The following is a 27,643-nucleotide window of genomic DNA, read 5'->3' on the forward strand; positions in this document are numbered from 1 at the left end:
GTTTTGTTTTTTTAATTTTTATTTTTTAAAGACTTGAATTGATCCAAAGAAGGGAGAAGTGGTAAATTTAAAAAAAGGATGCTGAGTGATGATCAAGGAATCCAGTAAAGGAAATTAATCTGTTAAAATTATAAAACCAAAATTTTACCTTTATGATAATTCCACCCCCGATTTTCTTAAAATTCATTTACTAAAGGCAGTGACTAACTGACAAGAAATTTCTGTGTCACCTGATAAAGATTTCAACTACAAATGGGAATTAAGGTATATTAAAAAATAAAATTCTGCATGACAAAATATTTAAAATGTTAGTTTTTAATGTTCTACACAAATATTGTCCTACATTTTAACCTAGAAATCTACATATTGAATCAGCCTATAAAAATCCATGTCTTTCACAAATAATGTAGCTTTGAGAACAGATTATTTTTTTTTGTACAAGTCTCAGCCTACAAAGCTATGAAAAGGAAGTTGCTGCATTTCTTTAAGCTGTAAAATCTAATATTTCCCAGCTCTGATGAAATGTACCAGGAGTAACCTGCCTTGTCAAACAGGGTATTTTTTATGATGAAATGTGATATGAAGAGGCATAGCCTTACCTATATCTGAGAGAAAATTATTAAAGTGGCCATAATAGATTTTTCACAAATTTTTTATACTTCTCTGGATCCAGATGTATTTTTTTCCTCTGTTCTTTTCATAGCAGCTTCTTAATTTCACCTCCCTAATGTTCCAGAGCATAAATGCATCTTTGTTCAGAGTTTCCCCAAGTTATCTGCGCATAAATAAGCCATACAAAGGGTCCCTGGCTGTGTTTTAAGATAAATAGATTATGGAGGTGGGAGAATTACCTTGTGTGTGCAAATGAGATTGTATGTGAAAGCAAGATAAAGTTTAGGAGGAAAATAGATGACTCAAAGACACCGAAGAGGTTTACTAAAACATTTAAAAATGATTTTACAATGCAGGTGAAGAGGATTGATATTTAAATTCATTCAGCTTAGAGAAAAAATAAAGAAAAATGAAAGTTTACATGCACTACATGTGTACATACAGAAACAACTACAATAAAACTTTCTGCCTTTTTTTTTTTTTTTTTTTGACATGGAATCATGCTTTGTCACCAGGCTGGAGTACAGTGGCACTAACTAGGCTCATTGTAAACTCTGCCTCCCCGGTTCTAGTGATGATTCTTCTGCTTCAGCCTCCCAAGTAGCTGGGATTACAGGCATGTGCCACCACACTGGCTAATATTTTATATTTCTGATAGAGACAGGGTTTTACCATATTGGCCAGGCTAGTCTCAAACTCCTGATCTCAAGTGATCCACCTGCCTTGGCCTCCCACAGTGCTGGGATAACAGGCGTGAGCCACTGCACCTAGCTTCTGCTTATTTTTTGAGGCTTCTAGAACATTGGCTGCGATCTTTTGGATAAATAGTGCACTGAGGAATGAGCCTAATAAAAGTTTCTGGTGGAGAAGATCTTTATGGAGAACAGAGTTGGCCGTTGTCTCAATTTTCAAAATGTCATAACTTCTCCTTACTTTTTATTTGAAGTGCAGACCTGGGTATATTTTATTAAAATAATGGTCTGAAATTATTTTTTAAAAATATTCTTTGTCCAATCAAGGAATAAAAGCAAACTCTTTATTATTTTGTAGTTTGATGTTAGACTATCTTCTAGTCCCTATAAGTTCACTCTAGGTGGTCCCTAGCTCTTGCTTGGACCACAGCCTTGCCACTTCTTATCCACAGTGGTGTGCATATCAGTTCCCCCACCAGAATGTAAAATACTAAAGGGAAGAATTTTGATTGATTTGTATTTCTATTCCCATAACTTATCACTATGCCATTTCCCAGGAAGTATTTATTAAATGGATGTCAACGTTATCAGTGATTTAATGAATTTTTTGTTGGATTATCATTTTTTAAAGTTATACACATATACAATTAAAACCACCTTCACCTTAAATCATGGACACAGATATTTAAATATTTTAAAATCAAAGTTTTAACAAACTAACAGTGGCTTAAATAATATTTATTAGAAAACTTGTAATATTTTGAGAAGCATTCACATTCTTTATATGTGTATTTTAAATTTATACCTGCTTTTTACATCTGGAAGATTTTTTATTTTATCATAAATACTTGTTTTCATGGTGATTTATAAAACTCTGTTTCTCCTTTGATAGGATTATTGCAAATTATTCCAGAACCTACTTATTAACTGGTCGCTGTTCCTCTCTGTAGTGCTGAAGAGGCACTTGCTTGGGAACAGGAGAATTGCCATAACAGTATCAATAAAGTGGATTATTTTCCCTCTCTTATCCTTAATAGTAATAATAGGCAACAATAATATATTTTAATGAGCATCTACTATGTGTGACATGCTTCCCTCTGAGAATGGATATTGTTAGTCCCATTATATAGATGTCCTGGGAGACTGATACTCAAGACAATTCAATATTTGTCAAGTAGTGGTAGAAGCAGGATTCAACCCCAGTCTTTCTGACTGTTCATCCTGTGTTCTTTTCACCCACAGATAGTAGAGGTTGAAGGCTCAGAAGAACACTTCTTGACTTCAGAGAGCTCTTTTTGTGACCTCTATCATACTAGGCTAAAGGGCAAATGATCATTGCAGCTACTTCAGAAAATGGTCCTTTTCCCCTAATGAGATGACCAAATCTGATCGTGAATCCAGTTTCCTAAGCACGATACAGAATAGACACACCCATTTACTATGATAGAAGCCATTAAAAGTAGAACAATTTTAGGGTACCAAATTATATTCATTTGGTACTTGGATAATTTAAAAAGATTGCCACAAGCCTCATCCCATCTGCCGCCCAGTGTGCACACATTTGGAATGGGGAGATAATGATGAGAATGGTATTGTAGATAAAAGGTGTATGCATTCAACATCTGAAATGCTTAGGTTATTCAAAGAAAAGAATAAACACAACATATGGCATGTAGCCTCAGCTACTTCATGTTTGAAGTTCATGGTAACATTCAGATCAATTTTGAGAAGCAGATTACAACCATAGCTTTTTGTTTAAGTTTCAGATTGATATGGAAGGTTATTTGTTTTAACAATCCCTATGGTAACTTTTCTTTTTTCTGTGTTTCAATTGACTTATTTTGTCAGATATTAGGTTGTTTTTTTTTTTTTTTTAAGCAAGATGGCATTTTCATCCCCTGCTGTTGTTAACATTTAAAACATGCAGCTTCTTGTTGTGCTGTGGTGTAAATTCCAAGTGACTGACGATGATTAAACAGAAAATGAAACTTGAATGGCACTGTCTCAAAATCTACTTAAAGCCACAACAAATATCTGTCTGTAGCAATATATCACTTAGAACACATGAAGAATAAGACATTGTGGCTTTTCGTGTCTAGGTTTCTTTTTCTCTGAAATCAAAGAAGAAAAATACTGATTTTTCCTGGATCACTAAAACAGTAGTATGGATTTCTAAACAGAGTGGGCCATACGAACACACAGTTAATTATACCTGAACTTGAAATTTCATACTGTGCACTTTACTCTTTTATACCAGTTGTAGCATCTCATTTATGTATAGATACTATAGACACATTAAAAAAAAAAAAAGAGTAACTGTAATTAAAAAGCAAGTACTCAAGAAAGATACAAAGAATTAATTGGGATTACAATTCTTCTTTCTGTATTGACTGCAAAAGCTTGGTGATCTTCTGAATTGTGCTTCAACGGTGATCTCAAGACTCCTTCCAACCCCCAAGGCTCTCCTTTTTTAACATTTGTTATTACTTAGCTATTTTATTTGGCAGGGATCCCTTCTATCTCATCTTCTAATGTACTGGCAATGGTCCTATTGCCGATATCTTAGAGCCTACTGCTGCTGGGGTAAGAGACACAGCCGAACTTTCTAGCCTCTGCATCCTTATAAATAATGCATCTGGTTTCCTGTAACTACATGAACTCTTAGACTTTAGTAGGCATTTCTTTGTTAGTCAGGGTAAAAGAGTTGGGAGTTGAACAGTTGTGGAAATAGTGGTAGGCAGTTATTATCAATGATTAGAACCTGAGGCCATGACATATGCATTAATCATTGGGTTAATGCTAATGGAATGCTTATGGTATTTATAGTAGATATAAACAAGATATAGAAAAAGATTATCTTTGCTGACCAAACCACATGCTTAATTCAACATGGGAAATTCTGGTGACGTTAATCTAGGATGCTTTGAGAGTCTGTTGCTCATAGTTGGACTTAATTTACTACAATGCTCATTTAAAAAATCTTTTTTAATTTGCACAGAATTCACTGGTTTTTTGGGTGTGGACACCCTTGTTCTTAAGAACAATAGCAACAAGATCTTGGTTTTACACAGTACCTAATGCTCCATGTAGCTTAGTGGTATAACAAATTATTGAATTTGTAATAAAAAGGTAAATGCTGTGTTAAGTTAATAGCAAAGTAAATAATGCATATTTATACTTTTAACTTCAAATTGTTTTATAAACTTGTGGCATTAAAAATTAATGTTTGAGCATCAGAGAAAATAGTATTTAAATAAATCAATTTTTAAAGTGAAAATAATTTTAGCAACTTTTAAAAATGTACCTTCAAGCCATGTTAATATAAAATGAGTTCCACTGAAGTATACACTCTTTTCTTCACTGGACATGCCTGAATGGGACCTGTCACATAATGACAATGTTCAGTGTTATGATTATACTGTAAGGACCAAAAGTTCAAATTGATTTAGATGTGGCCAGGCACGGCGTCTCACGCCTGTAATCCCAGCACTTTAGGAGGCCAAGGCTGATGAGGTCAGGAGTTTGAGACCAGCCTGAGCAACATGATGAAACCCCATCTCTACTAAAAATACAAAAATTAGCTGGGCGTGGTGGTGTGCACCTGTAATCGCAGCTACTCAAAGGCGGGGGCAAGAGAATCACTTGAACCTGGAAGCAGAGGATTCAGTAAGCCAAGATCGGGCCACTGCACTCCAGCCTGGGTGACAGAGCAAGACTCTGTCTCAAAAAAAAAAAAAAAAAAAAAAAAAAATTGATTTAGGTGCTGATGATAAATTTGTTGCTCTAGAGCCTTGTATATTTTCATGAGAAGGGAAAATTGTTTCTAACATGATACAGGATATCCATCCTGATCATTTTATTATTGATTTATTTAGTTACATTCAGTTCATCTCTGAGCAGCTCATTCATTTAGAAAGATGATCCTTGTAAGTTTAATTGTAAAACTCTTTTTCATCCTCTTTAGCACCTGACATGCCAACGATTTTGCAAAGCTAGGTGGTTATCAGGACTAATCAGTTAAAATGTTTAACACTCACTTCTTTGATTCCTGTAGAACATGTTATTAGTTAACCTAGTATCTATAAGTAACAAATTTTTAAGTCAGATATATATCTGTATGCATGTAATTCATTCTTTTCTCTTTGATATTTGACTAGTTTTTTATGCTGATACTTTAGAATTTCTGTGAAATTAACATATTTCCTTAATAATTCACAAAATTTGACTAACTGTATTTTAAAATTGTGCTTTGGCATCACCAGTACATAAGAAACCTTCAATTCATCAAAAAGTTAGTAAAACACTGTATTAATGCTTGCTTTTATTTATTTTAATTCATCTACCAAAAACAATCGAGCCAACAGCTTTAAAAAAATTCAGTCATTAAATGACTATGACAGGCTCGTCTGCTTTTGTGGCTGTTTTGTTTTTATGGTTACTGAGAATGGAAACAGATAGATTATGTTTTTCTGTTTATAATTGTCCAGTACCTCCAAAGGTCTCTTGCCTAGGCATGATCTCTTCTAGAATTGAATTCTGCATTCTTCTTCTATCACTAATCAAACAAAACGCTATCAGAAGAAAACATTTCCATAACTGGATCCAGAGTGAAGGAAAATTTCAGATACTTAGACATGCATATACAATAAACAGTATTTCCTGACAGAATCATTAAAAAAAAAAATTACTCCACTATATGTCAACTGCACAAATAGAGTCCATTATAAGGCTATGGACTCTTTACTTCTGAAGTCTTCCTTTATGCCCACCTAAGATTAGGAACCCTAAGTCTTCCAGTAGAATGTAAATATTATGGAAGCAGAAACTATTGCAATCTCTTTCCCCAGTGCCTGCCTTCCTCTTCCTCTCAGTCTTGAATAGGGCCTGGTACATATGAGGCGCTTGCTTAAAAAAAATCTTTGAAGGAATGAATGAAGTTGCTTAAGGCTGGGAGCAGTAGTCTATAAGTGAGTAGATTCTCACCTGTAGTCCCAGCACTTTGGGAAGCTGAGGCAGAAGGATCGCTTGAGACCAGGAGTTCGAGACTAGCCTGAGCAACATGGTGAGATCCCATCTTTACAATGAAATTTTAAAAATTAGCCAGGTATGGTGATGCGTACCTGAGGTCCCAGCTAATTGAGAGGCTGAAACAGGAGGATCACTTGAGCCCAGGAGTTTGAGGCTGAGCAAGATCCTGTCTTTAAAAAAAAGAAGTTGCATAAAGCAGCAGAGACAAGATCAGCCTAGAATGTCTGGAAAAACTTTGAATACATATGCATTTTAAAAACCAAAAGGGAAATCTGTGGCAGAAGCAGCATTAACTACTGACCCGATCTTCCCTTTTCAGTTTAATTTGAGTAATTTCTAATTTGCTGTAATTGTATGGTGCTTTCAAATACTGATTAAAACTCTCAAAAAATTGAAAAAAATAAATTACATTTTCCTGCTAAGCTCTGAGATTGTGGCATGCCTTCTTCCCTCAACTTGTTGATGTTCAAAGAAATATGCAACAGAGGGCCATCATACTGTTTAGTATGTTAAATTATTTTCATTCATATACATTCATGTACTTACTAGCAATATCATTTAAATGGGTTGGTTTCATCATGGCTAGACTTAAGACACATCACATCATTAAGTGGACAACCTAATCAATATTCCATATTAAATCCTGGTATTGGAAAAAACTAATCTGAAAAATAAATCTTCCAAAGTAGAAATTGTGATATGTAGGTGAACAATATTCTCATCATATTTTTTCTTCTTTTCTCCCCTGTTCCCATACTGAGTCTTGTATAAGTCCAAGTAAACATTTTACTATAGAAATCAACAACAAAAACAATGATCTGTTATGTAATTGATGATTAAAAAATTTTTTTTGAAAGTCTTCTTCCATACTTTATATCAGTGTAAAGATTTTGTACAGTACTACAGAAAAATGGCCTTTGAAGTTCAGAAGGTTTAAACCTTTGCGTCACCACTTACTAGCTATGTAATTGTGGGTTATCTGTGGTTTTTTTAATCCTCACTTTTTCCACCTATAAAATAAGAAGAATATCAGTTACTTTGCAGACTGATTGAGAAAGTTATAAATAAGGACTGATGTGTATATACTACTTGACACAATGTCTGACCTGTTGCTGTTTTTCACAGTCAGCCTTACCTTCCATTTTCTAAGATGACTCAGACCTTACCACTCTAAAAATTCAAATCATGCCCTCACTCTCTGCAGATCGTACTTGCTACTTTATTTAAAAGGGGGGGCGGGCAGGAGAACTATAAGATGGAAATTATTTTAATTTCCTGTTACCAAATTTACAAACCCTAGCACAATACCTGGCACAGATATGGTCGTTTAGTAAACATCTTTTGGATGGATAGGTGGATGGGTAGCTAAGTAAATTAACATATAGATTAGGTCTTTAGAAATGGTAACTATTTTTATTATACCCTGTACAGTGACCTTAAAATTTGATATCTACTGCTTTTGAAAAGCAGGTCATCCTGAGGTTTTCCATTTTGTACCTGCCAGATTGTGAAAAGAAGTTCATTTAAATCTGCACAGCACATTTCCTGATCAGTTGGCTGAATTACAGTAATGCCATTTCATTTTGAGTTGGGCAATTCAAGCATTTAGCCCTGATTTTTTTTTTTTTTTGACTGTAAGGTAATTATTTTTATACTCATTCAACACATTTTCCTCCTACCATAGGTTACATAAAACCACCTGTCTCTGGGAGCAGGTTAGTTCTGTGCATGAGATTTCTGCAAATGTTTTACGTTGTCATTGCACTTTTAAGAAAATGTAGCCATCCCTCTCCTATTCTTCTGCCTTACCAAATGCTTAGGTACCTTGGAAAACGACATAATTAGTACCACTTATCTCACTAGATCCTTTGGTCTTAAGGCTGTGAATGGATAACAATGATTTTACTTTTGGTGTGTCCTGAAGTTTCTCATCCAAAACTTTTCTCTTTGAATCTTTTTTGGGGTGAAAAAGAAGAATATGGGGTATCTAGTTGTACATTGATACTTTTTACATGCCTTTGATATCAGTCAGCAAACAGCAGTAGACATTTGGAAGAGCATAAAAGAGAGTGAGCTAATTCCAGGTATTTAGCCCCTGGTTAAGGAGACTTAACCTGAGGCTGGGTTATTTCTCTGAACTCTAGGGACAGAGTAGTGGCAAAGCCTGACAGTAGTAAAATTTTTGAGAAACACTTCAAAAGACTTATGTTTTGTTTTAGAATCCTATCTCAAAGCAATTTCAAACCATTTAAGTTAAGCCTTTCCTTTCTTACTGGAGGTACGGGGAGGGTGCAAAAAGAAGCATATGATTGAAGCTCTGCACTGCAGTGATTTGTAAAAGAAGTACTTTTCCTGCTGGGTTAAATTGCTCTGTATGCCTCTTGCTGTCAGGGACATGATTTAGTTAAATACAGATGCTTTTAGAGGGGCTTTGTACTGCATCATACATATTTAATAGTTTATAAAATATCTGTATGAATCACTGGGTGGAAAATCCAGCAGCAAAGAAGCTCAGCCTTCACATGGGAGCCTCTGGCCTTATGGTCCACTGACCAGTTGACCACTGGAAGAGGTGTGTTCAGAATGGGAGTGTCCTGAATAATCCAAGGATCCTATTTATTTCAACAGAATAAGCATACCATCTGATCTTTCAGATTTTTTCAGTAATGTGAACTTTGCATTTTCCCAAGTCACATTATTCATAGATGTTCTAATTCCCCAGTGATCGAAGTATAGCATTAAGGAAAATCCCTTCTCAATAAATAAATGGCATTGGGTGAGGGGAGGGGGGCAGAAAAAGCTCTTAGATGTTCTATAGCAATTAATGGTTTGCCATTTAAAGATACCTCATTGTCATTAGATAATGGTTAAAATTGTGAATCTTTTACCCTTGATATAATTTTGAAATTCATCTTAAAAATCAATTCCATAAAATGGAAAAAGGCGGTGATGAGTGGGGCCTGGAGGGGTGATGCAGAGGAGAAAAAAAATAACCAAGTGGAGGTTACTAAATGTAGAATTGGTGGATTATTTTATTTATTTGGCATAGGTAATAAGTTTTGTAATAAAATTTACTATAGTATATCAAGATAGGCTTTTTATACGTGAACCCAGAAACATCATGAAAAAATTTTTAAAAATTTCCAGCATTTTATTATGAAATTTTCAAACATAGAGAAAAGGTGAATTAACTGCACGATAAACAAACGTATGCCCACTACCGAGGTTATACAGTTAATATTTTCCTAGATTTACTTAGCAAATGTCTACCCAATTATCTATCAATTTTTTATTTTTTGATGAAATTTCAAGGATACATGAGTTCATTTTACCCCCAAATATCCCAGTATGCATGGTATACATATTTTATTACATTCTTTAAAAGAACATATAGGTCATGGATTATGCTATCAAATAGAATATATGTTTCTCTCTGATAAGCCACCATATTTGGACCAAGCATTTTCTAGTCATCATATTTCATAATGTAACTCAACCAGTAGCAACCTTCTTGTTCCTGCTCCTTGTTAATTACTACTTCCCCTGTCCCAGGCTTTGAATTCTCCAAATCAAAACAGGATGTAACCTTGGCTCCCTGATTCCCAGATACTAACCATATTTGATACAATTTGTGTTTGAGCTACTGCGGTAATATCCAGTGATTCCCGTTTTGGTGAACTGCCTTCCTATCCACTGGAGTTTCTTTATTCTGTACTTTCCAATGTAAGCAATCAAGCTAATTGTAATGCTCCCACAATTCAGGTAACATCAAATCTCCAGCCTGCTCTCGGGAAGTTGTTGGGTTCTGGAGCACACTTTTTATGTGCTCCCTTAGTTTGATAAATGCTGTTTGATAACAGAGTCCAAATATGAATATTAGTCTCTGAATATCTTTCAGAAAGAGGGCCATTAAGTAGAGTTGTGACCACAGGTGGTCACGGGAGTATTATTAAAGAGTAAACTTACACGTAGAAATGGTCCCGGGAAATGGTCAAAGTGAGGTATTGGTACAGAGATCATTCATGGCCCCAAGTGAGAGAAAAATCTAAACTATCTAATTAAATGTGTGTATCTGCAATGGCAGTATGTAACTAAAGAGTTTTCCTTTGCAGAAATTAATTAAAAAGAAGGAGAAATAGATGTGATTTTTAGTCCTGACTCTGAAATTAATTTTTGTGTGACTCTGAGCAGGTTATTTTTATTTTATTTTATTTTTTACCTCCCAAGAACATTTTTCTTTTTGTATAAAATAAAATTCAGGGGGAAGACCTGTTGGAGCTCCAACATTGAATCAATAAAAAAATTAATTATTATTGAGATTACAGTTGACCTTTGCATTAAACATAAATTCTTTTACTCTACTGAAATAGAAAAGAAACAAGTCCATTCTCTTTTTTTTCCCCTATGTTTTAGAGATATGGTCTCCCTATGTTGCCCAGGCTGATCTCGAACTCCTAAACTCAAGCAATCCTCCTGCCTTGTCCTCCCTAGTACCTGGGATGACCGGCAGGAGCTACCACGTCAGAGAAAAAAAAAAACAAGCCTTTCTTAAACAAGTCTGACTCTCGCAACCTATTGGGTGGTTTATGATAGAAACATTTGAGCTGGAGGTCAAATCATAAGATATTTTTATAACTTTCAAATTCATATCTTTTTAAGTTATATAAATTATAACAATGCAGAAAAATTTTCCGCCCCTTAGGCTGAAAAGCAGCAGAAAATAAGAGATTGGCACTTTGTTTTAATGGGAAACTTCTGCTTCCATGAGCATCATAAGGGTTATGACCTTATAGTAGTGTTTCTTGACACTTAGGTGGCTTACTAGGAAGGCTCAATCAGTTCTGGAAACTGCACATATTTTTATTTCTCCTTTTTTTCCCCCTTTGATGCAATTTTATATTTTTATTTTGATCAGCAACAAGGAGAAAAAAAAAACTGTGTGTACTCTAAGGAAAATATATATTGTAAGATGTTTTCTCTGGCTGAGGTCTTTTCAGATTTAGAAATTTGAACTGGCTGGGCGTGGTGGCTCACGCCTATAATCCAGCATTTTGGGAGGCCACTGCAGGAGGAACATCTGAGGTCAGGAGTTTGATACCATCCTGGCCAACATGGCGAAACTCTGTCTCTACTAAAAATAATAATTAAAAAAAAATTAGCCAGTTATGGTGGTGCATGCCTGTAATCCAAGCTACCCAGGAAGATGAGGCACTGTAACCTGGGAGGTGGGGGCTGCAGGGAGCCGAGATTGTGTCAGTGCACTTCAGCCTAAGTAACACAGTGAACCTCATTCTCAAAAGAAAATAAATAAAAGAGAAAAGAAATTTGAACCATGTTTAAAAGTGGAAGACTTCAGGTAATCCCTTTCCTCAAGCTTTCTTTTTCTGGGTATACTGCGTGAGTATATTTATACATGGGCTTATATGAAGTTTCAGTTTCTTGAATAGCTGGTACTCTCTTATGAGTAATTCATAACTGCCTTCACATGTGTATAATCTCATGCTCAACCATTTCTCTCTATTTTAAGCAAGAGATTTAAAAATCAAATTAACACATATTTCTAGAGCATTTGCTATAAGTGATATGCTGTGCTATGTACTAACTAACTACATTTCTGGGCTGATTGGGGGACCAGTTTGTAGAATTGGCTGACAAGTTCAGTTTTAAACTGAACTTTAAAACAAATAGCTCGTGCTTAAGTATAAGTCAAGTTCAATGACTCCCATTTTTAAAACTTTGCTGAATTTGTATTAAGCTGACATTGGTTATCAAGGTATTTCTTCCTTGTTTTTAGCTAACACTGCATTAAAATACATCCATTATCATTTTTGTTAAATAAGATTGCACATGGATATGTGCATAAAAGGAAAATTATATCTTGCATTTTTGTTACATTTGCCAGAAGAATGAAAAACAAACAACAGAAGCTATCTCTGAGCTGTGCTGCTCTATGCCCTGAACTTAACTGTAATAGTGAATATTAATAAGACACAGCAAAGATATTTACTGAAGGTACCTAAGCCAACATATATTGGCTCTAATAAATGTTATGAATGGCCATTTATCCACATAACCTCAGATTAGTCAATATAAAGATAATGTTTCTTTTGGTTTTTCTTCCTTTTGTCACACACACACACACACACACACACACACACACACACACAATACAAATATACATAGTAATTTAACATTATTTGCATTTACTCACACTGGTAAAACCCATGTCTCAAAGATGTTTTCTCATAGTTTATTCATCCTTCTTCTGTGTCATTTTCACTGGATGCATTTGTTTAACAAATGTCTGCTGTGTGCCAGGCATGCTGTCGGTACTGGGGGTATAGCAGTGGACACAGACACAAGTGTGTGCCCATATGGAGCTGACATTGTGGTGTTGAGTTTATGACACGTTTAATAAGAAAACACAGATAATACAGGAAGACTGCCACTTGCCCCTCATCCTTGGCACAGATTTCCAGTGGAACACTTCATCCCAGAGATCTCAGAAGCACATCCACACTAAAAACATAATAAATGGATATAACATTGAGAGTCTAAATTCAAAAGGCTTATGAGAACATGAGCAAAGGCTTATCTTTCTGTCCTGTTTTATATACTAAAATACTTTTCACTGTTCAGTGCCATCCTGTTTCCCTATTTCAAATATACATATTGGCAGGCATGGTGGCTCATGCCTGTAATACCAGCACTTTGGGAGGCTGAGGTGGGAGGATTGTTGAGGCCAGGAGTTTGAAGCCATAGTGAGTTATGATGGCATCATTGCACTCCAGCCTGGGTGAGAAAGTGAGACCCTACTTCTACAAAATAATAATAATAATAGTTTAAAATAAATTAGCCAGGCATGGTGGTGTGCATCTGTAGTCTCAGCTACTTGAGAGGCTAAGGTGGGAGGATCGCTTGAGCCCAGGACATCAAAGCTGCAGTGACTGTGATTGTGCCACTGCACTGCAGCCTGGAAGACAGAGTGAAACCCTGTCTCTACATATATACATAAATATACATACACATATACATATATATAAATATTAACGTAAGTTCAGAGTTCATAGTTAATAATTGCCTGAGATTCATTGCCACATTGCCTATTGACACTTTCTAGAAGAAAGGGCACCCTACACATAACAAAGTCTGATTTTTCATTGAGTTGAAATTCACACAGCAAAATTCACCGTTTGAAATTCAACAATTCAGTTGCATTTATTGCAGTGTTATGTAACCATCCCTTCCATCTAGTTCCAAAACTTCTCCAGAGGAATTTTAAAAGAAGGGCAACTTGTATGATGATCAATAAACTGTATGTGTCGAAAACTAATGATTTTACTTATGGGGAGTGATAAATTAATAGGTTCTCCCAAAGTAAAGCAAACTTACTATAACTATTATATGCAATTGAAGTGTCTTTCCATGTAACATTCTAACATCCTCATCTTTGAGATCATTTACTTTATCTTCAGTTATAAAGGATGTAAACTCATAAAGAACAAAATGCACCAGAGTAAATTGCTTATCATGTTACAGAATGAGAACACAGAGCACAGTCAATATCAAGCACTTGATACAGCATCTCACAAAGTAATTTTAAAATTAAGTCAAATTGTCTGTTCTGAGAACATTTACACTGGGTAAGAATAATCAGTCTTGACTCACCTTTAAAGTGGGCAGAAAAGGCATGCCCAGTAAGGTAAAATGAGTTTCATTCATCTCACCCATTTTGCATCATAAATAATGTGGAAGGACATCAACAGCACATGGATTTGGTTTGGTCTCAGAGAGCTTTTCTGTTTAGCTGGATAGAGAGGTGTGACAAGAAAAAGTTAAATATTGGCATATTCCAAACTTTCCATCCATTGATAGGATCTGTGGTAGTTGAGTTTCACTAAATCAGACTAAATTCATTCAAGGCATATTTTGGAGCAGAGAAATTTGATAAGGAAGTATCTGAACAGGACATGAAAAGACTTGGGAAAAATGGAGGGTATTTTAGATGATGGATATGAATAAGGCCTGCTTATTTATTAGAGACACCATAATCTGTGTAATGCAATCCCAATTAAAAGTAAAACCAAACAAAATGTATGTATTGAATGGATAGCACAGCTCTAAGTTTGGGACAGATACTAATAATTTTTTCCTTCAAATAAATTGCATTCTTCAGCCCTGTATACATGATATAAGTAAATGATGACACATGACTGTGAAAATGTGCCCCCAATAAATGGTACAGTTAAGAAATGCTGGGTTTATGATTTGGAAAAATGGGAAGGGCTCCATTAAGGAGCTGAGACTTACCTGAGGGCATGTCTTTTGGATAGGTGGAAGAAGCCAACAGATGCGTTGGTGTACTTTATCCTTCAGAGAAGCTGCAAGTTCTTAAAGTTTAACTTTAGGGCCTGGAGCTTTCTTGTGAAAATTATGATTTCATAATTCATCAGCAAATAAATAAATAATTGCCATTTATATGTAGTGATCTCCCCAAATGAAATGACTGCTGTCATCATTTATTCTCTATTAGATACCATGAAGTAAATTCTACTCTTTTGCCAGCCATAAAACTTAGGAGCAAGGATAAACTTTTTCAGAGATAATATTTTTAGAGTCAATTTCTAAAAATTGTTAGGCAAAATTTTAGAAGTCTTATTTTGGAAACTAGATCCTTTTAAGTCTGTTTACAAATTATATTAAGGTATTAATTCCTATTTCATTGTTATATATTCTGGTTCTCATAGTCTCTCCTTGAAGTGATGCATAATCAATAATGTGATCAAATATACTTTTTGAGGAAAAAACAAAAGCAGTATTTTTCAGCAGAAATAGGATGAATCAGAACTTATTCAAATCTTGGCCCTATTATTTAATAGCTTTATGTCCATGGCAAAATTACCTAAGCTGCCTGGACCAATGCAATTTTTTAAAAATTTTAAGATAAATACGAACTGTACGGGATTAGTGAAGATCAGAAATAATGTATGTTATGAACCTAGCAGAATGCCTGAAACCTAGGTGGAACTCATGAAGGTAGCTTTTATTGTTGTGAGGGAGATGGTGATCAAAGGTTTTAAAAGGTAGTAAAAATTTGTCTAGTTCATTTTTCTAAGAGGATATGGAAATGGGGGTGTTCCTGGGCTTTATTGGGGCGGAGCTTAAAGTGTTTAAACGATGTATCCTTGCAGTTCTTCCTACAAACATGCAGGTTTTATCCAAAGGAAATTCTTACCTCTGACCCCATTCACACTTTCCTTTCTCACTCTTTTATTGCTATAGGGGATTTGATAAGGGAGAAAGGCAACTTCGGGTCCTAGTCCCAAGGGTAGAATGAAAGGAGAATTCCTTTTATTCTTTACCTCCCATGCTTCTCTCTTTCCCCAGTTACGTTCATTTTTTAATTTCGTGGGAAAAAAATAATAATTTTATAGGAAGCTGGCTGTCTGCGACTAATCTTAGCACCAGGGTGCCACAGATTTCCTGGAATCTTTTTCCAGGTGGAAAACAGACGCATCCCAAAGTCTCGTTTATGTAGTCCAAGGGAAAGAGTACTTGTGGCAGTCCATAGGATTCTCTCTCTGATGTTTTGCCCTAGTCTTTGTATAAAATGTTGGCTTTCTTTACAGGTGTCAGGCATTTTCAGTGTAACAGCTATAACAGTGCCCAGTAACATTTTTTTTTTTTTTTTTTTTTTTTGGTCTGCTGAATATGTTTGCTCTTAATGATTGAGGTAAGGTGAATAATTGCTATTGGTGCAAAATAAAGACCACTTTTCTAAACTATGGGTTATCATTCTTGGTATTTTCTCATATCTGCCTGACTTGGGGCCACATGAACCCCATTTTGATCTTTGAAATTTAGGTTACCTTGGCCTTGGATGAAATGCCAGTGTATTGAGTATAATATTTTTGGTTTGGGTCAAAACTGAGGACTTCAGTGCCATATATTTCAACTGGGTGCTTTTGGAAGGAATTATAAATTACCCTGGTTTAGCCTAAACACCTGCTGATATTGTTTTTTTAATATTTACATGAATATTGATCATTGAAATCTTACTATCTTTCAGTTTGAATACTTTAAATGCTTCTACAGACATTTTCTACACTGAAATTGTATATCCTTTGCTAGAATCTTTGTAAGAGAGTTCTCACTGCTTTAAAATCAAATAAGCCTAGAAGATAAACACAGGAATTATTTTAAAACACCATTTACTGGTATGTAAATGCAGGTTATAGAGAGATGAAATTAAGGATAACTCATGTTGCCTATAAACTTGTCATAGCCATGGTTACAATTATGCAAATTGGTGCAGGCTTTTGTTGTTAGTGATAGTACTGCAAACACAGTTTAAGATGTTAAAACCCTTTAAATCATTGATAATTTTGGACTAATTTCATCTTAAAGGAAGAAGTGATAATATTCTTATCTCCTGCCATTTACAGCTGAAATATACTTCAAAGCAGCGGAGATTGTGCCCTACAAAATATAATGTGCTTAAAGTGGATTTTCCTGGGACTTGAGTTCTAAATTTTACTGCTTCAGGGACCCATATGATGGCTCTGTAGTATAGATTTAGAGAGAGTTTTAAAGACCCCTATTGATATAGGTGAACAAAATGGTTCCTTGGAAACCGTTTAGATGTGCAGTCACAGTAAGTGTGGATTTCAGGTTCAGATGCATATTGTGTACAGTGACAAGCAGCAGAGTGCTTGGGGAAGCCTGTGGTCTCTATTAAGGACAGTGCATTTCTTCTGGTGTTTTAATGACTGTTGTTTTAAAAGAAAAAAAAAATCAGCATTGAAACTATCTGGAAGGTAAAGCTCCTGAAACCTAACCCAGAAGGCATGCTCTCATAGAAAACTCTTCTTAGTACTTGCAGTGCGGTGATAATTGAGGACATGTGGTATGTATTACAGTGCCAGGGAATTCAAACCTCTGCAGTGTGGAGTCACCATGAAAGGCTAATCTAAAAATGAAGTGGTAGCTTTGCTCCCATCGTAACTCTGCTACTTACCGGTGCTTTCTATTAGCTTGACATCAGTTAGCTTGACATTAGTCTGCTTTGGGTGAGACAGAAGAAATGGAAATTCAAAGGGGACCCCAGCAGAGGATATATGGGCTGCCACCCGCTCCCCTAGCACCCCCTCCAGACGTACTCAGCATTTCTCCCTGGGCATGACAAAGTCTTACATAGTCATTGCAAAAAGGGCTAAAAGGCAGAGCTGTCCATGGTTAGGGAAAAAAAAATGTTTGAACTGTTGGTTGAAAACCAGGTAATAACAGTCCTCTTAGTGAACAAAACTTATTAGAGGGCTAGAGAAGGAATGCTATCTCTCAGCAGCAGGCAGGAAGAAATTGCTGTTGAAAAGCTTACCTCTCTAGGGAGGAATCAGATATCAGACTTCGCCAAGCCCCAGGTCCAACCCAGAAGGTCCCACCTACACCCCCCCCCACCCCCCCTCCCCATCCCAGCTTTGTTAGATTGCTAGAATCGATCGCTGGCTTTTTCTAACCCAACAGTGGGTGAAGGAAAGAGCCTGAAAGCCGGCAAGGTGGGGGTGGAAGAAGACTGGGACCACTTTTGTAGAGAAAGAAAGAAAAAGAGAAGAAAACGGGTGGGGGCCATGGGGACTAGGCTTAACTGATGCCTGCCTGCCTCTCTTTGATTTGATGGCCTTTATTCCTTCTAATTGGATAAAATAGGAAGTCAGTGGCGGTCCTGTACGGCTGGGATACTGATTTTACTCAGACCAGCCTGCAGCTCTAGAGTGGATAGAAAGTGAAGAGTGGGGGTTGGGAGAGGGGGAGGAAAGAGAGAGGAGAGAGGACGGGCTTGGATGAAGAGGGGAAAGAAAGAGAAAGAGACTGAAGCAGAGAAGAGCCGCAGAGGAAGAAAGTGAATGAGCACTCAAGAAGGACAAAGAGGAGTAGCCGGGGGTGGGTGGAGGCAGGGCGGGGAAGGGAGTGACCGCCCCTCCTGGCCGCACTCTTGCCTCCCCAGCCCTTGGTGTTTGCAGTGATGCTCCGAGGGCAGGCACCTGCTGCTCTGTAATGATTCAGCCCCTTTCAGCCGTCGTCGCGCTAACACAACAGGATGCTGTTGCTATTGTCACTGCTGCCTCTCCTGCCGCCGCCGCTGCTGCCGCCGCCGCCGCTGGTCCTCCTCCTGCTGTTACTTCTCCTGCATGACAGTTGTTTTCTTCATCTGAGCAGACACCAGCTTCAGATGCTCGAGGTGAGAAACATGCCTTTCAGTTTGGGCTACTGGTTTACTTAATTCACCAGCGGGCAGCTCCGTCGATCTATTTTGGTCCCTGTCCTCTTGACCAGCCCGGGATGGTTTGGAGAAGCATTTAAAAGAACTCGAAAAGTGGCTCAGAAACAGCAGCTTAGAGAACTATTAAGATATACTTTGATTTTGTAGTTGCTGAGAGCTTTTCTTCCCCCCTTGCATCTTCCCAAACTCTTCTTGATTTTTATAATGGCCTTGGACTTGGACAGTTTATCGATTTCCCCCTGTAAGATGCTGTATCATTTGGTTGGGGGGGCCTCTGCGTGGTAATGGACCGTGAGAGCGGCCAGGCCTTCTTCTGGAGGTGAGCCCATGGAGATTTATTCCCCAGACATGTCTGAGGTCGCCGCCGAGAGGTCCTCCAGCCCCTCCACTCAGCTGAGCGCAGACCCATCTCTTGATGGGCTTCCGGCAGCAGAAGACATGCCAGAACCCCAGACTGAAGATGGGAGAACCCCTGGACTTGTGGGCCTGGCTGTGTCCTGCTGTGTGTGCCTGGAAGCTGAGCGCCTGAGAGGTTGCCTGAACTCAGAGAAAATCTGCATTGTCCCCATCCTGGCTTGCCTGGTCAGCCTCTGCCTCTGCATCGCCGGCCTCAAGTGGGTATTCGTGGACAAGATCTTTGAGTATGACTCTCCTACTCACCTTGACCCGGGGGGGTTAGGCCAGGACCCTATTATTTCTCTGGACCCAACTGCTGCCTCAGCTGTGTGGGTGTCGTCGGAGGCATACACTTCACCTGTCTCTAGGGCTCAATCTGAAAGTAAGGTTCAAGTTACAGTGCAAATTGACAAGGCTGTTGTCTCCTCTGAACCGTCAGTGGCATCAACACCGAAGAATCGTATTTTTGCCTTTTCTTTCTTGCCTTCCACTGCACCATCCTTCCCTGCACCCACCCGGAACCCTGAGGTGAGAACACCCAAGTCAGCAACTCAGCCACAAACAACAGAAACTAATCTCCAAACTGCTCCTAAACTTTGTAAGTAAGAGAGATGGATGATGATGATGATGATGATGTTGAATAAAGTAAACGGGTGGGTTTGAGGTCCCAAAAGGTGTCGTCTAGAGGCTGTTTCCCTTTCTTCCTGCATTTTAGTTGCCTGGTGTTGTTTAAGCAAAGCAGGAGTTTGAGATAATGCTTGGGAGGGCCTTGAAGGGTTGAGTAAAACGATCTTGCTAACTCTGGTTCTGAACCAGTGCTGTAACAGCGGCTGTCTCTAGTAACATTGTTCAGTCTGGTCCCGGCAACTCAAAACTTCAGCATCTGCAAGTCATGCTTGAATTTAAGTTAAATTCAATTTATTTCTAACACATTTTAAAATGAAAACATCAGGTCTTCTTTTATGTCTTACAGAAATGTGATTTTCATACACCAGTGAGTAATATTTTGTGTCTTTCTCTTCCCCATCATAGATTTCCTATCACCTTTACGTTACCCTCTGTTTCACAGTGACCCCAAGCTGCCTCATCTTTCTCTCTTCTTCCTGCTCGCTAACCACTTCTCCCTACTCTTGTATCTTAATTGATTCTTTCTGAGATTACAGCAAGTCTTAAGACATTTACGCTGGTCGCCTCTCACTAGCAGAACTGCTGTCCTGCCCAGATTGTACTTTCGGGTAGTGACCACTGATTAGTGGCAGCTTTATTTTGTTCAGGACACAGTAGGATTCTACATGAAAGATTTTCCCAAATTAGTTTTGTCCTCTATAATCAAATGTTTAAATAGCTTCCTTGGCACTCATTAAAAAGTACAAGATCCATTAGTGAGGTACATCCTCTTTTTTTTTTTTTTTTTTTTTTTAGACATGTGTCATCTTAGGCTGGCAGATTGCAGCAGCCTGGTTTAATAACCTGTGATGTGTAGAGAGCCCACTCTCTTAAAAACAATACATTCCTCTTTGCACTGGGTAATTGCAATAGCTTTAGAGTGGAAAGTTGACAGGAATGAAAACATGACTGTTCTAAACATCAATATAGGAGGGAGGAGTTTTCTCTAGCCTTTTATAAATGCTTCTAGTTTATTTTTGTTGTCTCTGTCTCCTATCACTTTTTACCATAATGAATATTTACTTAAAAAAGTACAAGATCAGAAAATTTGTTTCTTAATAACTTGCATGAAAGCTCTTAGGGTTAAAAGAGAGTTGACAATTTCTCTGTTGAAATGCCTCTTATGTTTTTCCTCTGGACAATAACGAAGAATAAAGAATACCTTTTCCAGACATCATGTTCAGTATGAAGTAGTGCAGCATGCTATAGAAATAGAGAAAAACTTGATTTGTCCTTGTGATTCCCAATCATTTCACTTACACCAGATTAAAAAAAAAAAAAAAAAAAAAAAAAAAAAAAAAAAAAAAAAAAAAAAAAAAAAAAAAAAAGAGGCTTTTTTCTAGGTGAAGTCAGGGAGAACCACCTTCATATAGACACTGCTTTGTATCTTTATCAAATCCCTGAAGCATCATTAAAGGTCTGACAGACATTGCGGCCTTTGCTGCCTCTTCCCACCTGGCAAAGTGACCGGGAAATAATACCCAGATGAAATGACAAGCTATAAAAAGCAAGTACAGTTCCTGCAAAGCGAAGTGAAATTCACCAGGAGGACAAGGTTACTTGATCATTTTAAACTTAAGTCTTTAATTGAAACCTGCTTGAACAGGTTTCATTGCCCAGCAAAAGAAAAAAATTCCCTTTGAAAAACACTTCAACTAAATTCTATAATTTTGTTCACTGAGGAAATCAGGCAAACAAAGAAACATCCAGCACATTTTCCTGATCTGAGACCATGTCAGAAAGTATGTTGTGAAGTTTTGAGAAATTATTTTGTAAGGTAAATTTTTCTACTAAGTGTTTTCGTAGATTACTTATTCCACATCAGTTTCTTTTCCCCAAGCCAGGGCATTGATATTGTGGCATTTGCAATAAGTGGGAAAGATTTACTGCTGCCTAAAAGCATCTTTGTGGCCAGTTTGACCAGATGCACAGCTGCAGTGTTTTGAAATGCATCAGAGATAAGCCTAGAGAAGCAGTCTGGGAAGTAGTTTTCTCCGGAAAAGTTAGCAGACAGTTAGTTGGTTAACACTTTACAACCTGTAAGGAAACTCTGTTAATTTTTGGACTAGTCTTTTAAAAAAATCAAGTCTAGTATCCCCAAAATTGTGAGCCTACTTTTTTTTGGTTGGAGGGGGGGATTGGGAGGAAAGTAGTGTTTGAAAGGGTTTGGTTCAGGCAGCTTTGTTTTTAAAGACTTGTGAGTGGTGGTTTTTGTTGTTGTTTAAAAAGATTGTAACCATTAATTAATGAAAAGAAAAAAAAAAAGCTTACAAAGGGATTGCATTTTCCAACTAAGAAAGTATTGTTTAGTCACAGAAAGAACTGGGACGTTCCTTTTACCATGCATGTTTTTGACATAAACTAAGCTGTCATGGCTTATATTTGAAAATGACATTATCATATGTGAAACATGCTCTTCAGTGATTTTAGGACTTTATTCTCCCTTTTCCATTTTTTTTTCTGTCTCAGCATATTCAGCGCATTATGCACAGAGCTGTGGCCTTCAAGGTCATAGACTGTTGAGGGCTAATTGATTCTTCTTTATCCTGGAGCCTGAGAGAGTAGAAGAGAGACAATCCCAGTAATTGTGTCTGCAGCGTTGCTCCTCAAACCAATCTACCTACTAGTATTAGAGTTTTATTTTATAAATACTAGAATTACCCCCTCACTGACTCTTGTCAAATTACAACATTCTTTATCTTTATTATAATAAAAAGCAAAATATGACATTTTAAATTGCCTTTAGGTACATTAGCTATGTCGGATTTTCTAAAATGGGTATTTCTTTCATAAAGTAATATAATTTCATATTTTCATTATATTAGTTCATAAATTCATGTAGGTTAAGAAGTCCAAGGCAGAACTAGAATGAAAGTATATAAGTATATATTTTTTATTCTAAAGTATTTCTAAATATGGCTAATGATTTCCCACTACCACAATGATTATATTGTCATGACACTAATTAAGTTTTTGCTTTTCAGTGAGTCACACAATACTTGCACCATTCATTTGTTTTCTTTGCCTAGGCTTTCAAATTTTTCCTACCCTGACTGTTGTGAGATTGCAAACATAGATTATTATAAAAAGAGCTGATTAATTGATTAATTAAATCTCAGCCAGGAAACAGTGGACCATCTTGAAAGAAAATGTTTTCTGGATGTGAGATCCTCCCTGCTTGACAACAGATTCTTGGATGCAAGAATGTGTTGGTATTTTCATCTTGGGCCAACTTCGTTTTGCTTTGTCTTAAGTCTTATTAAGGGGTTGTATGACAAACCATTTTTACCACAATGACAATAAGAATCAGTAACCATTTGCAAAAGATCAACATGATGAATTGAATATACCATAGGATTTCTTTCCTTCTGTTTAAAAATTCCATTCATTTAAATTCTAATGGATCTTTCTTCTAGTTCTTGGTAACTATGTTTGTAGGTATTTCAGAACGGTGATTTCAAATAACTTCTCCCCACTTTAATTGTAGTCGTTTCCAGCCTAAAACACTAAAAACTGAAAGATACTGAAAGATCTTTGAGTGGAACTGAATACTTTTATAAATTTACCAATGAAGAAATCCAGGCTCAGAAATGCCTAGTGAATTCCTTAATTAAAATACGCTAAACTCTGAAAAATGTGGCAAAATCCAAAGTATTAGAAAATAATGTCTCTGTCGTTCAGAATTCACACACACACACACACACACACACCACTGTTTTCTTCTATCATCGTATCCTTATTGCAGAGAGTTGAAGCTAGAGACTAACGTAGCATCTGACTGTGAATTAGGGAAGTACTTTAAATGGGACCACTGTTTAGGTGTGTGTGTAGTGCATATTATTAAAATTAAATTTTTTTCTTGCCTTCCTGTTTTGCTCTTATTAAATTTTCAATCATGGTGGTCTTTTCCCTTATTATTTGATCATCTATACAGTGTTCAAGTTGTTTCTGAAAACGGCATAGGTTACTTAGGGTGAGTTCTTCCCTAATATAGAAGAGATGGCTCTATGGCTCACCTCTTTTCTTCATAGCCCATTTTGATTTTTCTTCTCTATTCCTTTGTGATATCCAACTCGGTCTTCTCTCCTTTCCTTCCTACCTTCCCAATTACATGTTGAATCTTTTTCATTTTTGTAATTATGCCATTTTAGCTTTATATGTCAGAATTTCATTCCATCCTAAGATATCAAAATAATTTCAACAATCTTTATTTAACTTTTAACTTTATTTATTGCATTTTAATGCTGAATGGCACTTTCATATATTCCAAACATAGAAAAAACAGTCTAGCCAATGACCAGTATACCAGTTTCTTAATGACACAATTAAATCAAATTTTTGCCTTCTTCTTGATCTCTTCCTCTTTTTTTCTTTAGCGTGCTTGATGCCAGTGTCTCTGGTTTTGGTCCTCAGCATTTCTGTACTCCAGAAAATTATGTTCCAAACCATACATCTGTGTTCTTATTCCTTCCCTCTTCCTTTTAACAACTCTTCACAGTATCCTTTTAAAGCATGAAGGAAGAGATATTTTATAGATTGAAAAACCAAACTATAAAAAGTTATGACTTGTTTAGATGCCTCTGAGAACCAGGAATATAACTTGTCCACAGAGTCCCTTGAACATTCTACTACAACATAAACTACATTCTGTCTGCTTTTATGCTCATGTTTCTACTTTTATAACTTTTATTCCATATTAGTGCTTTGTTTTTCTTCTATTATTTCCTCTTTTTTCCCCCATTCAGTGAATATATATTAAGTGCCTACTCTGTGCTAGGCTCTCTTCTAGACTGGTTATATGGCAGTGGAAAACAGTAGAGTGCCTGCCCTCAGGGAGCTTATCTTCTAGTGGATTTTAAGAATGTGGTTGTAGGGCCAGGCGCGGTGGCTCAAGCCTGTAATCCTAGCACTTTGGGAGGCCGAGGTGGGTGGATCACGAGGTCAAGAGATCGAGACCATCCTGGTCAACATATCGAGACCATCCTGGTCAACATGGTGAAACCCCGTCTCTACTAAAAATACAAAAAAATCAGCTGGGCATGGTGGCGCATGCCTGTAATCCCAGCTACTCAGGAGGCTGAGGCAGGAGAATTGCCTGAACCCAGGAGGCAGAGGTTGTGGTGAGCCAAGATCGTGCCATTGCACTCCAGCCTGGGCAACAAGAGCGAAACTCTGTCTCAAAAAAAAAAAAAAAAAAAAGAATGTGGTTGTATAATGCAATTTGAGCTATGTCTTGCTTTCTGATACATATATTCTCTTAATTCAGCATTTATTCTCTTTACTGTCATGCTATTTACCTTTTGACTTCCATTCCTATCTTTTCTTAGTATGTTTCTTTTCTCCATCTACCGAATACTGAACTCTTGTCCAGCAACGTCCTTTAAGTGACAGCAATCCTATCGCTGCTAGCAACAGGCTGAGTAGCCAGGGGTGATTCATGATATGACACTATTTAATCAAACCTTTGGAATAGTTAGAACAATATGATTTGTCTAGACCTTTAGGAGCATCCTCTTAAGATGAAAAATTTATACATAATTCTTCTAGCATATACATAAAGATTCTAAGATTATTTTCAGATTCTAGAAAGTTGGTAGCTGTAAATATTTTTGTTTCTACCTTTTGGTCATGTTTTTTTGTATTGTTTTGGCTTGCAGAACATCGAGAGTATTAAAATATTCCCAAAGGTTTTTTTCATTTCACTGTCCAGACAAAGACTAGAATCTGCCATTAAGTTGTTTAGTTCTTAAAACTGAATAAAGACATGAGTTCATATACCATTCACAAGAAGAGTAATTGACTAGAAGTGAGTGAAGTTAATACTAATCATCTCAAAGCTGGTTGCAATCTTTACTGCAGTAAAGTTAGACCATTGTGTTAAATTTGTTTCTTCATTTATATGTGGTAATAATAATATACATGTCTTGGGGCTGGTAAGGGATTAGATGAGATTTTGGAAAACATCAGGTCCTAGGCCTGAGGCATAAGAAATACAAAACCAGCAGCATTTTATCCACTCTGTGTGTGTGCGTGTGTGTAACCATTCAAAGGGTGTTTCTCAATAATATAATTAATGTCTTATAATCGTAGAATTTTATATGTTGAAGATTTTTAGATATTATTTGTGTCGCTTCCTAAGTGAGAAAAGGCAGGTCTGGAAAACTGAAGTGACTTGCCCAATGTCACTACAACCAATCACTGGCAGTGCTGAGATTAAAACTGAAGTCATCCTTACCATTGCCACAATTACTTTTCTTCTCCAAACTGTTTTTAGCATTTATATTCAAGTAGCATATGTTATCCTAATTTTAAAAATTTGGTTTTCTCATTTATCATTTAAAACTAATTAGTAAAACTTTTATCACTCTATAGCAGATGTTTTCTTTAGAGAAGAGAATTTTGGCCAGGCATGATGCCATACACCTAAAATCCCAACACTTTGGGAGACCAAGGCAGGCCTGAGGTCAGTAGTTCCAGACCAGCCTGGCCAACATAGTGAAACCCTGTCTCTACTAAAAATACAAAAATTGCCAGGCGTGATGGCTCACACCTGTAATCCCAGCACTTTGGGAGGCCACGGCAGATGGATCGCAAGGTCAGGAGTTCGAGACCAGCTTGACCAACATGGTGAAACCTCGACTCTACTAAAAACACAAAAATTAGCTGGGTATGGTGGCACACTCCTGTAATCCCAGGTACTCAGGAGGCTGAGGCAGGAGAATTGCCTGAACCTGGGAGGCAGAGATTGCAGTGAGCCAAGATCATGCCACTACACTCCAGCCTGGGAGACAGAGTGAGACTTCGTCTCAAAAATAATAATAATAATAAAATAAAAACACAAAAATTAGCCAGGCATGGTGGCACACACCTGTAATCCCAGCTACTTAGGAGGCTAAGGCAAAAGAATCAATTGAATCTGGGAGACAAGAGATTATAGTGAGCTGACATCACACCACGGCACTCCAGCCTGGGCAACACAGTAAGACTATGTCTCAAAAAAAAAAAAAAAAGAAAAAAAAAAGTAGAGAAGAGAATTTTACCTTTATGATGTTGATATGTATAAGACACCCCTCCAGAGGCTGGCTGTCCATCTCCCAGCAATATAATATTTGGGAGAATTTTTTAATGACCATAGTTATTCCAACTGAAATGTGCTACATATTTGAAATTAGTAGTACTAAGGAAGAAATTAGTTCCTTAGTACTGAGAGTATTCAGTAACACTGTTGAGGGAGATTTATGTTCCTAGCAGATTATTAACTATATTTACTCCTGAAGTCTTAGAACTCTGATTCGCTTAGTTTTTCATCTTAGGGTATTGATTAGCTTTCCAGCGGGTAGACTTGAATTTCAATCCTACTGACCCCTCTTCATGGCCTTGAGCAAGTTAGACCATCATGTTAAATCTGTTTCCTCATTTATATGTGATAATAATAATATACATGTCCTGGGGCTGTTAGGGGCTTAAATATGAGATTTTGGAAAACACCAAGTCCTCGGCCTGAGACATAAAAAATACAAAACCAGCACCAATTTTCTTCCTCATTCTACTTTTAACTCCCTGCCTCACTTTGTTCTTTTTCTTCTTTGACATTGACAGTGATTTGGTAACAATGTTTAGAGAATATGTTTTGGAGTTTTAGGGGAATCTTTTGGAAAACTGAAGTAAGTGAAGAGTTGATGATACATCATGCTAAAGTAGAAATTATGCTAGAAACTTGAGATCAAATGCCAGCTCTACCTCTTACATGCTGTGTGACTTCTAGGAAATCACTTCACTTGAGATTTAGTTTTTACATCCAAACAAATGGGGATGTTAATATCTAAAACTCTCAAGAGATTGTGATGAAGACAAAAGGGGTTACTCTACCTAAAGAAAACAGAGCTTCAAAATATGTTCACTTCCTTCTTTGCCCTTTCTATCAGGGTTTATATATGCATATATTAACAAGTGCTGACATTTCTAGAAA

General features: G+C 36.9%; 1 protein-coding gene across 18 annotated transcripts in view; it reads left to right on the forward strand.

The window, feature by feature from the left end:
* Positions 1 to 27,643, forward strand: part of NRG1 (neuregulin 1) — a 1,133,309-nt gene that overhangs the window by 992,135 nt on the left and 113,531 nt on the right. The window contains exon 1 of one of the 18 annotated variants that reach the window (XM_037741101.1): positions 17,681 to 19,606. The exons of 14 other annotated variants lie outside the window; for them this stretch is intronic. In XM_037741101.1, coding sequence (XP_037597029.1) covers positions 18,940 to 19,606 — 667 coding nt within the window. In that variant the 5' untranslated portion in view covers positions 17,681 to 18,939. Of the gene's footprint in view, positions 1 to 17,680; positions 19,607 to 27,643 lie in introns of those variants that run through there. 3 more of the 18 variants (XM_017534995.2, XM_037741099.1, XM_017535027.2) reach the window with 3 other exon arrangements.

Source organism: Cebus imitator, unplaced genomic scaffold (assembly GCF_001604975.1).
Source record: "Cebus imitator isolate Cc_AM_T3 unplaced genomic scaffold, Cebus_imitator-1.0 Scaffold5, whole genome shotgun sequence".
In the NCBI taxonomy this organism is placed as follows: domain Eukaryota; kingdom Metazoa; phylum Chordata; class Mammalia; order Primates; family Cebidae; genus Cebus; species Cebus imitator.